Here is a 14,056-nt window from a genome sequence, read left to right as displayed (position 1 = left end):
CTTCCCCAGGTAGGTTAGGGTGAAGGAGCTAGGCAAGCTCGGGTGGAAACTGCAGTGGTGGAGGTGTGCAGGTGAGCGGACCTGCTGGTGAGCCACACGACCCAGCCCTGAAATTGTGCAAGGGCACAGTATAGAAAAATCGGGGGAGTGAGACCCCAAATTGGAGAGCGCCACAGTATGTCAATGGGAATTGGTTTTTTGAACCGCATAGTGTAATGATGGCCAGTGGATTGGCAGGGCAAGACCCCGGGTAGTGTAAAGTGTTAATGTCATTTAGAAAATAGATAGGGGAAAATCTTTTCGCACCATCTGCATCCACTCACCTGAGGTGATCGAACTCCACACCATGTTTTGTGCAGATATTTGGAGAATGTAAGACGCATCATGACGTGATGAGACATTGTTGAAATTCCATCCCTTCCTTCTTCGGAGGGATTGGTAACGAATTCGGATTAGGGGAGATATGGGGGACAAGACAATAGCGATGGATTTGTAATTTGTAGGTTGTGTAAATACGGGGTAGGGGCAAGGGGCAGAGTAGGTGACATGGGGGGTGACGTACGCTCGGGACGAGCTTTCTCGGCTCGCTCTCCCACGCCCTTCATGTCTGCATTACCTTGATTGATGTGTACCCTTGCGCCCCTGCCCGCTGATCTGCTTGTCCTTCCTTCCCCACTCATGGGCCTTCTTCTTTTGTGCCCGAGAGAAGTGTGCAGGTGCCGCAGTTGTGCGCCCGCACCCTTGCTGCCTGCCTGCCTGCACTGGTACACCACTTATGGACCACACGTTCTGTGGCCTGGCACCACCATATGGACCACACGTTCTGTGGCCTGGCACCACCATATGGACCACACGTTCTGTGGCCTGGCATTTGGCTGGAGAGGACCATTGCTGCCAGTAGCATCTTGTTTGCGGACCATGGTTGTAAGTGGCACCTATGCCCAGCGGTGGACCACCTGAGTTGGCCTTGCTGGCCATAAATAAAAGACGGACACGGTTGGTGCAATCCTTTTTATTAAATAGACAGCAAGCAAGAAGACAGCCAGAAGCATCGGCCCAGCAGACAAGCAAGGACAAGGCATCATTTTTTATTTAAAAAAAAAAAGTTTGTTTTTGTGCATTCTGGTGATGGTGCTTATTGGTGCATTTTTTTCATGATGGTGCTTATTGGTGCATTTTTTTCATGATGGTGCTTTTGGTGCATTTTCTTTATTGGTGCATATGGGTACCTGTGGTATGGTGTATTGGTGCAGTGCATAGCGATGGCATTTTTCCTCTTCTCAAAACATCTTCTTTTCCCACATAAGACAGGTCCTGGGTGACAGTTTGTAAATAATTAGTTTTGTAAATAATGCTCCCCACCAGCTTAATGTTTAGTTTGAAGACCATTCCGCAATTCGGTTAATTGTGGGCGTGAGTCAGTTAGATAGGATGCAACGCAGCAGGCGGGACATATTTAGTGTTAAAACTGTCGCACTCAGGGTGAGGTTAAAAGTAGAGGGTAACCACACCTAAGTGTCACATTAAGTTAAAAGATAGTTCCCTTTTGTTTCGGCCCGGGATGGGCCTGGAGGAAAGGAGGGTGCAGTGTTGCGGTTTTAGAACCCTCACTTGTGTAAATACTTGTAAATAATTCTCATCGTTAAAAGGTCAAAGGTAGCACCCATAGTTAGGCCACAGCAACACGTAGGTCACCTTAGAAATCCCAGTTATTTCATTATTATGTGTTTCAGATAAGGCCGTGCTCCCAATAGTTGAATCTGCATTGCATCAATTAAATAAGAATAGGTCCCAATCCATTCCGGCCATTTTGCCAACCTCTCTCTCCCAATTCTGTTACGTGCCTTGGTTAGCGTTCTCTCAGGCGCCGCCATTAACCACGCGGTCAAGCTTGAGGAAGAAGGGGGCGGAGCGCCAAGGACAAGGTGTGGCCCTGTCAACCAGCCATCAAAGGCGGAGCCGGTAAGCCCTTACCAGCCAACCAGGGCTGAGGTGAGTTCGCTGGCAGGCGTGGTTTCCAAGCGCGCTGATTGATCTGAAAGCGCGTTATATAAGCGCGAGCGCCAAGCCCTTTCACGGACTGCGCTGGGGGACTCCTTTTTGCACGGACTGCGCGGAAACGTCTGATCGTGGCAAAGCCTTTTGATACGGACTGCGCCACGAACTGCCTTTTGCCTACGAACATTGATCGAGAGAGAGAGAGCGTTTGGCACGATATACGTTTATTACGTACGCAGCATCCCAGTCCCCCCGATATATGTAAGGTCCGGTCGCGTTCCAACTACGCGCGAAGCTGCCTGCCGGGTTTTCGCCCGCGGGACTGGAGCCTGGACACCATCGCCTGGACCATCTACCTGGACCTTCCCCCCTACCCGCTGCAATCCTGTGTGTGTGTACGTTTGTCTGGGGTTGTTAAGTTAAGACTGCATAGTTAAGCCTGCCCTGTGTCCTGCTCCTTCTTCTCCTTCCTGTACATTCTTTCCTTTCCTCTTCTTTTTGGTTGTAAGTAAATTCACCTGTTCTTTCTTGGTTTTCCCCTACTCAGATCGCATCCATCTTTTCTTTCAATTGAGTATCTGTGGCACGATTTCGGAACCGCTCAGAATCGGGTTTAGTCTCTTGGTTAAAGGCTCGGGCCGCGGATTGCTAACCGCTCGGCAATTTCCATCTTATCCGTGGTTCGAGCGGGAGTTATTTCCCTGCTCGTGGTTGGTGTTGGTAATTAGGTATTTGGGACCCAAATTGACCAATCACCCTACCCAAGACCGACCGGGGGGAGCGTTGTAGCTTCCAGGACTCGGGATGGCCAGCTTAAAAGGACAAGGGGATTAACCCCCCTTGATAAGGGGAGAGCCGACCCCCGAATCCGTAACAATATATAATTGTGATGGATTTTCATACGGATGTCGCCTCTGGATAACTCCGAGAGGACAGTGTGTTTAAGAGACCATGGACGCCATTTGTAACTCTCAACTCTGGCCGGATCTCAACACCCAAGGTCGTTTTACTACACCCGTGTGTTAAGCAAGGAAATGGGAACCATGCTGGCAGTTATGTGACAGACCTTAGTCAGTCGGCCAAGCGGAACCAACATAACTGCATCTGAGATTGAACTTTGATAACAAATCTGAACAGGCCAAACGCCTCAGCAATCTTTTGCCGCCATCAGAACGGACAGAATAAGTCAGGACATGGTTTCTTAAAGAAATGTCCTTTAGTGGCAGTAACAAAAATGCAAGTGTTTATAATGGCAGGCCAAACAAATATTTACAGGGATGGAAAGCAATCATTTAAACACTGCATTTAAACACTTACCAATTAATCCCACAATCTTATTGGCCTCGCTTGACACTGGTTATTGATTAAGAGTATTATGTCATCAATGTTCTTAGTTTGTGTGACTCACGTGTCGCTTTGATGGTTGCGCCAATCTGCCAACTGGTGAAATATTGGAGCAGGAAGTCGGGAGCAAAGTTGTGAAGCAGGAATTTGGAATTTGTTCAAGGAATTATACTGTACAAAGGTCTGCCTTTTCAAAATATACTGTGGGATCTTTAATGTTCACAAGGAAGTTATTCACATTTTTACTAACGGGGCATTTATATCATTTATATCAGAAATGATGGGGAAGGTCATTGAAGGAAAAAGGAAGTCATTCTTGCGTGTGATTATGAGCAGGTGAAGAGGTGAAGGAGGTCATTCTTGCATTTGTGTATTGATGAGATCGAGCAGATGCATCATGCAGAGAACGAGAAAGTTAGAGCCATGCAGGGCTCGATGAAGAGGCCCGTGGGATGAGACGTTTACATTGTGCTGTCATGTCGGTATAAAACTACCTGGCAGTGTTGAGATGTAAAACAGTGCAAGAGAACATCGTTGAACAAAAACAAAACAATCAACGGTTGTTTTTATTTGAAAATAATTAACAGTAAAAGGACTGATTTGATTGAATGAAACCTGAATTTTTTTCCCTAAATTACTCTGTTAATAATACACAAGCCTGGTGTTGGCTTAATGGCTAAGCTGGCTGGCTTGAGATCTTAGGGTCTTGAGTTTGAGCCCCTGTCGTGTCGTTGAAATAACACCAGGTGGGTTGACTCAGCCTGTCATCCTTCCGAGGTCGGCAAAATGAGTACCAGCTTGCTGGGATGAATGAGCCATTCGAGTATCTTGCGTAGGAGTGGCGACCCGTCCAGGATTGTGTCCCATAGCCTCCGCAACTGCTTGGGCAGCCCGATGCATCTGAAGATGCCAAAAGTAGTGGTCAACTTCTTCGTCTGTTTGTTGTCCCCCGTCGCACCGCGGAGCGAAAGTTTTACTATGGTTTTCCCCTCCGTCCGTGTGTGCGTCCGTCTGTGCGTGCGTCCATCCGTCCGTGCGTGTGTGCATGCGGACGTGCGTGCGTGCGTAAGCGAAGGACCGAATTCTAATTTGGGGTGTGGGTGCAACTAGGCATAAGGAAGAACGCTATTGAAAATTGGGTCGCCACGTCAAAATCCAAGATGGCCGCCACCATATATGTCTGAACCTTGTGATGGGAATATCTTGAAAAATAAACGAACTACTAACTTCTAATCTGGTGTGTGGGTGTATCTCCAACCCACTCGCAAATATTATCGACTCTTCCATGTTTTCTACGTCTTCCACTTTGTCAACTCACATCACTTCACCGACGGGGGACCTAGGCGTAATGCTTGTTTCTATCTGTAACATTCTGTTCCACCCATTGGTTGGACAGTTCGCCTGACTCAACCCACAATTTCTTATATCATGAAAAATCTTACGGCCGCCATGTTGGTGCTTACTCCGATGCAAAGTCAATGGCATCTCAGATCTGTCATATTCACAATTGCCATGCCCTCCCAATAAGTTTTTTTTTTCCTTTCATTGTAAAACTACCAAAGCTTAAACCCATGTCATTTTAACATTTATTTGTCTGAGGTCAGAGAGAGTGTGTGTGTGTGTGTGTGTGTGTGTGTGTGTGTGTGTGTGTGTGTGTGTGTGTGTGTGTGTGTGTGTGTGTGTGTGTGTGTGTGTGTGTGTGTGTGTGTGTGTGTGTGTGTTAGGAAGAAGATACTGTAATTGGTTTCGGATCATTTATTGTCACATATCTTATGGGATTGTGCAAGCCTGGTGTTGCCTTAACGGTTAGGGTGCTGGCTTGGGATCCTTGGATCCTGAGTTTGAATCCGGTCGATCGTTGAATTAACTCTAGGGGGGTTGACTCAGCCTGTCATCCTTCCGAGGTCGGCAAATTGAGTACCAACCAGCTCGCTAGTAATTGGGCAATGCATCAGCGGCACAAACGCGCTTCCAGAAAAATGATGCAACCATGAGCCATAGGCTGCATACGAAACAACAACGACAACAACAACAATAACAACGGGATTGTGAGTTGAACAGGTGACCATGACGGGCCCGGCCCTACTGCTCATGCTCACGCATTTTCCACATATCTCGCGAGATTGGGAGTTGGACAAGGGACCGTGATGGGCCAGAGCCTGCTCATAGTCACATATCTTTTCCGCATATCCCATGGGATAGTGAGTTATACAGGTGACCGTGAGTGTTTAAAAGGGAGTTTCTAGGCTTGAAGTGGGGAGGGGATTGACACCTTAAGGTTGAGAGGGGGAGGGTGAGGACTTGGCATTGGGGGGGCAGTTGATTGTCTGTTGTCTATACACCACCCAAATAAGTATGTGGCATTCTCTCAAGCAGGGCTTTTGCCGCAGAGGTTATGCAGGTCCTTGCTATTATTTCCGACTAGTTTCTCCAAAATGATTCGACCAGGGACCATAAAACTCATGTTTTTGACCAAGGACTTTTTGGCCAAAGAAAACATACGTCATCATTTACTTTCAATGGTGTGTGTACATCTGCATCAGGATGAAGATAACTGGTTTTGGATCATTTATTGGCACAATTAGCCTGCTCATGGTCATTTGACGGTTGCGATACCATGGGGTTTCCACATATTTTGTGGGATTGTGAGTTGGACAGGCAACCGTCACGGTTTCTGTGAAGTTGGGATAGCATGATAGGGGAGGGGAAAACATTAAATATTCTGCTGTTTCGATGTGGGAATGCCCATTTGCTTTTACAAGTGTGAGGAGGGGAGGACAGAATTGGGGTTGGGAGGAGGGGGAGAGCAAAGATGGGACAGAGTTGGGAGGTTGAGGCTTGGGAGGGGGGATTTTGGGCTTTCCGTGGCGGTGGGGGTGAGGAGCTGAGTTGAGTTGGGGCGGAGGTGGGAGTGGGAGTGGGTTTGAAGGCTTGGAGTGGTGAGGGGATTTATGCCTAAGGGTTAGGAGGAGGATATTGAGGACTTTGGATTTGTGAGGTTGGGGTGGGGGGCCGGGGATGTTCTGTGGATCCTTGCTAGTTTAATTAATATATGCAGTTTTATGGTTTTGTTAACTTGTGCTTTTGTGTAAGGAGATAAATGTTATAGGAACACATGATCACACGGGACATTAGCATGTGGCGTATGCCCGAGTCTTATTTTTGTTTTTCCTTCTCACATCAAATTGAACATGCAGCCATACCTGTTCCAACCTCTAAAGTAAAGGAAACTCTTCCTGGTTACTACCTCCTCCGGTATGATAGACCTGAGCCTCGTCCTGGTGGTGGGGTTGCTATCTTTATCAAAAACTCTCTTCCTCACTCTCCTTGCACTGCCCTCTCTCCACCCCACCCCCAGGAGTACCTCTGGCTACGGCTTCCCCTCCACTCCCACCTTTGTTCATATGTGTTCTGTACTGTCCTCCAAACAGTGATGACTCCATTTAAATTTCGCTGTCTGACAACATGGACCAAATTCTATCAACTCACCCAAACTCTCTCTTCCTCATATGTGGCGACTTCAACTGTCATCATGCCAGCTGGCTGGTTGTGGGTTCCTCCCTCACCAGCCATGGCACCTCAGCAAAGGACTTCTGCGACTCATTGGGACTGACACAATCTGTCAATTTCCTGACCCGGATCTCAGTCAATGGAGTATCTTCTCTTCTAGACTTGGTTATGACAAACTTCCCTGCAAATGTCTGCTGCTCTTCTTCTGCTCCAATCGTTTCTTCTCATCATGTGCTTGTTAAAGTGGACATCTCTCTGGCCATTCTCAGAGAGCCTCCTCAGCGTCGACGATTCTGGCATTTCACTCAGACCGACTGGCACGGTCTGCAAGCAGCCATCAATCATCTGGATTGGTCTCCCATCTCTACTGCCTCTGACATCAATTCTTCCTGGGAATTCTTCCAAAGTAAACTGCTCTCTCTTATGCACAGATTTATCCCATCTCGTCTTCAATTGTCTTACCCTTCCTCCTGTCCATGGTACACTGAATCTTGTGGTGTAGCAGTTTCCCTGAAACGACTTGCCGTTGCCTCTTGGAAGGCAAATCCAACTGAAGGCAATCTCAGTTCCTTCCAGCAAGCTCTGAACAAGTGTGTCTACCCTCAGGAGTGCCAGGAAGCACTATCTCTCCACACTCAAGAATGAACTCTCAAACCTGTCTCCTTCTTCCAAATCCTGGTAGCGTCTGGTCAAATCCGTTTCTGGTGTTTGTTCCCCCTCAATCCCCTCCCTTACCTCAAATCGCTACACAGTTGACACCGCACGTGACAAAGCTGAATGCCTCAACTCTGTGTTTGCCTCAAATCTTGTGTCCCAAACCCATCTCTCTCTGTTCCCACCATACCCAGTCGAACCCAACTGCTCCTGGACTCTGTGTCCATCTCCTGACAAGGTGGAGAAAGTTTTGTCAAACCTCGACTCTGATTCTGCAACTGGACCAGACGGCATCAGCCCACGGGTCCTAAAATCCTGCTCTGCCGCTCTATCTCACCCTCTCTCTGCTATTTTCACCCTCTCTCTGTTCTTTTCACCCTCTCTTTTGCTCAAGGTCATCTGCCAGCATCTTGGAAATCAGCAAACATTACCGCTTTACACAAAAAAGGTGCAAAAACAGATCCTTGCAACTACAGACCAATCAGCCTGCCCCCAATTATCAGCAAAGTCATGGAATCCATCATTGCTTCGGATATCAAATCCTTCCTCTTCTCCAATGGCTTGATCTCTGATTATCAATTTGGATTCAGACCAGGTCATTCTACTCTGGACATGTTGCTTCTGCTGTCTTAACCATGGATGGAGGTCTTCAATGCCAAACAGGAAATCAGAGCTGTCCCCCTTGAGATATCACGTGCCTTCGATACGGTCTGGCACCCAGCTCTGCTCACCAAACTCTCCTCATATGGTATTCATGGAAATCTCCACGCATGGGTTGCGGACTTCCTCTCTGGTCGTAGTCAACGTGAGACCCTGAATGGATTTCTCTCAGCTCCCCTTTCTGTTCTGGCTGGAGTTCCCCAAGGTAGTGTTCTGGGCCCTGTGCTTCTTCTGGTCTTAATTAATGATCTCTCCGACTCTGGAAAATCCTCTCTATCTCTTTGCTGATGACACCACTCTCTGCCGCTCCATTCCTCATCCCTCAGATCGGCAGTCTGCAGCCTCCTCACTCTCTGCAGACCTGGACAAAATCAGACTGGTCAAACAAGTGGAACATGTCTTTCAATCCTGACAAATCTCACACTCTTACTATGTCTCTCCGAAAAGACCGACTGGAAAACCCTCCCATCTACTTTCTCAATAATCCTCTCCAAGAAGTTCTGTCGCTCAAGCTTTTGAGTCTCACTGTCTGCCATGATCTTTCTTGGGAAAACCACATTTCCAAGCTGGCCTCCAAAGCCAGTCGCCTACTGGGCATCCTCCATCGTGCGAAGTCCTTCCTTGGCACACCTGAGCTCCTCACCACATACAAGGCTTTCATCCGCAGCTCAATGGAATACTGTTCCCCCCTCTGGGCCGGTGCTCCTGCCTCACACCTAGCTCGGCTTCACGCTGTTGAAACAAAAGCCCTCAGAATCATTGGAATCTCCTGCGATGAAGCTAACTCCGAGGGCCTTTCATTCACTCACCACAGGCAGGTTGGTGGTCTTTTTGTCTTCTACCGACTCCTCTCCGGCCTTGCTCCCCCAGCTCTGTCTGTGCTCTGTCCCCCAAATATTTATACAGGTCGCACAAGATCTGCCAACAACCCTCTTAATGGTTAATCTGCCAAAATCTAGGCTTTCTGCTCACCTTCACTCTTTCATTCCCCTTTTCTCCCGCCTCTGGAACAAACTCCCCCACTCCCTTCAATCCCACTCCTCCCTCCAGGTCTTTAAAACAGCTGTGCACTGCCATCTCTTATCTTCCCCCATCCAAAACCTTGATCTTTTCTACCCTCGCTAATTCACCCCAGATCCACTTTTTTGAAATTCTAACTTCTTTCCTGGAAGTCCTAGCAGTGTCCATATGTTTTATACCTCTCCCACCTCCCCCCAAGCCCTCTCCCTCCCACAGTTTTCTCGATGTACCTGCTTTCAAATGTTGTGTTTGTGTTCTTCCCCTCTCTCCCCATCTACCGCTCCCCTTATTTTGTGTTTTATGTGTTGGTTTGACTTTTTGTGTGATTAATGTTAGCTCTTTCACGAGACTCGATCTTGTATACAAAAAAAAAAAAAAAACAGAGGAATTATCGGCCTGCATGGTTTCTCTTTTTTTTTTTTGGAACCATTAAAGGCCAGTACCATCATGTAGCATCGGTAGATGAGGAAAGGCGCATTGACCTTTTTTTTTTACAAGGGCTTTCTTTTGTCCAGAATCAATTAAACATTCCTTTCTTCGATTATGGAAATGCCTGGAACTATTCTACGACATAACCCAGAATGTCCATTTAATGGGATATTTTTTAATTGGGGAGCGAGCATGCAACCTAAAAATGAAAACGGTGTTTATTCCAGTGGATGGATTCGACTTCGAGTTTTAACTGAAGGTCAGCTTTTAGCTGTCATATATTATCATATCGGGAAAGGTGGACAATAGTGTGGGCACATTTTCTATTTAATTTTCTGTCCAAAGCAGCAGATGAACATGTTGTGCCAAAAGGCCAAAACGCAACTCATCTGCTTTTTATTTTAATATTAAAAAATACAATTCCTTTTAATCACTTAAGTTCTGCACTTGTCTTTGCCATGATACAACTCGATTCGCAATACTGCCGAAGCATCAGCATTCCTCTTTCCTTTTAATCTCCTAAATGTAAAACCTCAATATTGTAAAATAAGAGCCTGATGCATCAGGACATTTTGTATCCAGTGTTAGGTCCTGATCTGTCCTGTGTTCTAGCTCGTGGAGGCGCTAAAATACAGAATGTATCACGTATCAGGATGTAACAGAAGGAAAATAACAGTAGAAAGGAAGGGTGGGGACACACCAGCAGCATGGTTGATGGACAAAATAGAGGGAGACTTGGGGAAATAAGGGATGTGGGGAAGAATGAGGGCAAGGGGAGAACACTGGGCAAACAAGATGGGTACAGCCACAAAATCTCAACTACAGAAGTGAAAGGAAAAACTGGAAAGAGGTGGGATTAGGGAGGGTTAATGAGAGTAGAAAATATCATGTGGGTGCCGAGCATTATGGGACATAATAAATTTCTAAATAGTAAAAATTATCAAATTGAGAGATAATAGTCAAAATAACCTAGTACAGTACATGAAATCCCAATTTGAAGTCCTAGCATTCCGAAGACATTGCCGACCAGGCTTTGTGGACTCCCAACCAGATGAGCGATCTAAAGTTTGTGATTTCTAACAATCACAACTCTTTTTGAATCACTATCTTTCTTTAGTTGTAGAGGAATGGTAGTATTTTTAAAGCATAATGGTGAAATGTGCCAATGGGTGGCAAGGCATACATGAACGTGCATATCTTCTGAATGTGTGTAGAAGCGGGAGATACAGCTTCTCAAGGAGTACATGCGAGCACTTAGAATATCAAATCCCGGAACACGTGTCCAAGAACAGCCATCGGAGCAGAATGAAGTGCTTGCGTGAGGCTCCACACCTGCACTTTTGTCATTTGTGTCATTTGTTTTAAATTTTGTTTGTGTAAACTTGCTACAAACCCATATGACCTTTGCAAGCAGCCATTTTGGGTGGTCACCCATGATACTGACTTATGGAACCTTTTCATTCTCCAAATTGATTTTCTCACCAACTTTTTCAGACCAAGTTTAGAATTGACAACAAAGCCTGTATTGTGATAGCGGTGCAATTGTTTGCTGTCTTTAACAACAGACATGTTTCAGAGGCAAAACTTTTTAACAATTGCACTAATTTCTTTGTTGTCTTTATTCCCTCATCTTCACCACAACTTCAGCTGGGTGAGCTCCCTCCAGCCAGCACGTGTGACTCGCTGGGGGGGTATGATTTCCACGCCAGATGCCGTGCTACAGGCCGTGATCAAACGCTCACTCATCGAGAGCGGTTGTCCACCTGCTGTTGTCGGGAGTCTCATTGAGAACTCTCATGAAAGAAAATGGCCCCCTGGGTTGAGCACTCTTGAGACGCGGCAGATGAACCGGCGATACTACGAGAACTACGTGACGAAGCGTGTGCCGAGTAAGCAGGCTGTTGTCGTCATGGCCTGTGACAACCAGCACATGAGTGACGACATGATCGTTGAACCGGGCCTTGTCATGATATTTGCACACGGCGTCGAGGACATGTGATTCCATTCCTGGCCATTGGAGCCACCTTGCATAAATCAAAAGCACCACCTTTGGGAAGAGTTTTTGTTGATGCTGGACACGTTTTGGATGATTACTATATGTGGTACACTTCTACGAGATGGCCCAAAATGCATGGTGGATGAATTGCCACGTGATGGCAGATGCGTACACCGGAGTATTCTTCAGGTTCTCCTCTCAAATGCATCATCTCAACCTGTATTCAACACTCCTGTTTGTCACAATGACTAGTGCAAAAAGCATGCTTGAATTTTGGGGTTGTCACTAAAACTGAATGTGGACCTTCCAGCTGAAAGCACGAATGCAAGAACGTGTCATACCAATGAAGCATAACTTGTGTTCATTTGCTCTGGTCTGATGGGAAAGCGTGATGTCATTGAAACGGCACATTCTCGCTCGGCCTTGGATGTCCAGCTCACGAGCATTGCTAGAAATCTTACTTTGCAAATGCGGATGCTTTTGAAAGCAATCCGGCCATCCCTTTGTTGCTGTGAATTTGTTGTAGAAGGATCAGCTGCATACCAAGTTGGCTTTACGGCAACCATATGCTCGACAGACGTCATCAAGCTGTCGTTTATTGGGGGTTTTTTTCTTTTTCAAATACATCTGGCATTTCCATCCACTACCTTGCTTTTGGCATCTTATTGCTCTGCCCTGGAATATTGTATTTTACCTTCATTTGCATGACAGCAAATGAGGCTTCTTCTTCTTTTTTATTTCTTCTTTTCTTCACCTGTCAGATGCTACTTCTCAAATTCTGATTTAAAAGGCACTTGGAAACGAATGCATGTCTCCGACGAATTTTGTAGCGGAAAAACCATGCAGCGGAGGGAAATTCTACGAGAGAGGCTGCTATTAAACCACATGGAGAGAAAACAGTTGTGGGAGGTTGTGGTGGCATCACCCACTGTTTTGGTTTCATATGTGCAAATAGATATCTGTGTGTCATCTCTGGGCAAGCAATGATAGAATTCCTCATCTGTTTTCTTATTTTTTTGAGAAAGATGTGTTAGTCCACCTGTAAACTTGTTGAGAGACTGTCGTCAATGGTTATTGAGATTTGAATGAGTACTTCGTACGACTTGTGCTGCACCACCAACATTAATGCTGTGTTTGATTGGTTTCCGAACTTTATTTCAAGGCATTTAGTTATTTTGAACATTAATAACTGTATGCTGTTGTGGAGACCATTCAATCCACAGAAATATAACATCGATGATCAATTCAGAGTTCCTCAACATGTAAGGGAATACAAGAGAAAGGGATTTTAAAAATTGTAGCAAATAACTAAGTTTGCTTGAAAGAAGTGAAAATGAAGCACATTTCTCAGTCATTGTTATTGTTTCGCAAAACTATCATAAAGAGTTGAATCCAAGTCTGGCCACAGAAGCGCAAATACAAGGATTGATGTGAACTTTGACATCCGGAGCAGCAGATAATCCTCATTGCTTTGTTTCATGGTTTTGTTGTTTGCACTTCTTCCTCGAATTGGCGAACCTGAAGGAATACTGTGTTTTCAGAAATCGTGTTATCATTGTACATGAGGAATGAATGGCAGTATTATATTTCTGTACAATGCAGTCGTGACCACATCATCTGCGTTGACCGTGTGACCCCCCTGGTTAAAAATAATAATTCTCATTATTAAGTTTTTGTCTGTTTGGTCAACTTGCTGGCTTGTGGAGAGACCTTCTGTCTAAATCCGCACTTGGAAAAATAGCCGTTTGGAAATTTATGTTTTCTATTGAAATAAATGTTATTTGAAAAGTTAATCGCAGCTCTTGCTAGTTCCCACCGAGTTCATTCATTCTTGGGCCCTATGGTTAGATTTTCCATGGGTTTTTCAAACGAGAATAACTCTCGTTTCAAGTTTTTATTTATTTATTTATAAAAAGCCGACTGAGGAGCAGTGGGGCAACATTAGAGGTGTGTTCATTTACCAAGCAGCTAGCTAGCGCTTGCCAAGCCAGTCGTTCCGTGTCAACCGCTTTGGAAGCCGCTCAACAAGTGGAGCAAAAAAAGTGATTGAGGGGCTTCGTTATGTTAGCAAAGATGGCTGCCATTGTCAGATTCAAAAGGATACTACAAATGATGAAATGTTCACAGGCATATACCTCTGTTATGTATATTCATAATATTGTTGAAATGTCAATTCCACACTTTAATTGTTACTTCTTCAAGATCTCTAAAGATGCAAACTACCCTTCAACCCCTCTCCCACTCCCACAAATGCACAGTGGTAGGGTTAGGGTTAGTCATTGCTGGAACTTCCTGAGTTGGGTACAGTTGGACTTCGACAGTTGGGCCGAGATTCACCGTCATAAAGATTCATCTGCCGCATCTCAACTATTTAACGAGAACGACACTCTGTAGAGCGAATACCTCCGCCAGGCTGAACAGTTTACGTTTTGTATCCCACTGATA

The 14,056-nt window shown here is 45.7% G+C and overlaps 1 protein-coding gene across 2 annotated transcripts in view; it reads left to right on the top strand.

The window, feature by feature from the left end:
- RNF41 (ring finger protein 41) overlaps positions 1 to 13,404 on the top strand; it is a 130,946-nt gene extending 117,542 nt beyond the window's left edge. For both annotated transcript variants that reach the window (XM_068128738.2, XM_068128748.2), the window contains 2 exons: positions 10,830 to 10,933; positions 11,263 to 13,404. In XM_068128738.2, the coding sequence (XP_067984839.1) occupies positions 10,830 to 10,933; positions 11,263 to 11,614 (456 nt within the window). In that variant the 3' untranslated portion in view covers positions 11,615 to 13,404. The remainder of the gene's footprint in view (positions 1 to 10,829; positions 10,934 to 11,262) is intronic.
- The last annotated feature ends 652 nt before the right edge of the window (positions 13,405 to 14,056 follow it).

Source organism: Myxine glutinosa, chromosome 1 (assembly GCF_964187855.1).
Source record: "Myxine glutinosa chromosome 1, kmMyxGlut1.1, whole genome shotgun sequence".
NCBI lineage: Eukaryota > Metazoa > Chordata > Myxini > Myxiniformes > Myxinidae > Myxine > Myxine glutinosa.
Note: the sequence above shows the minus strand (reverse complement) of the source record. Positions and strands in the feature narration are given on the sequence as shown.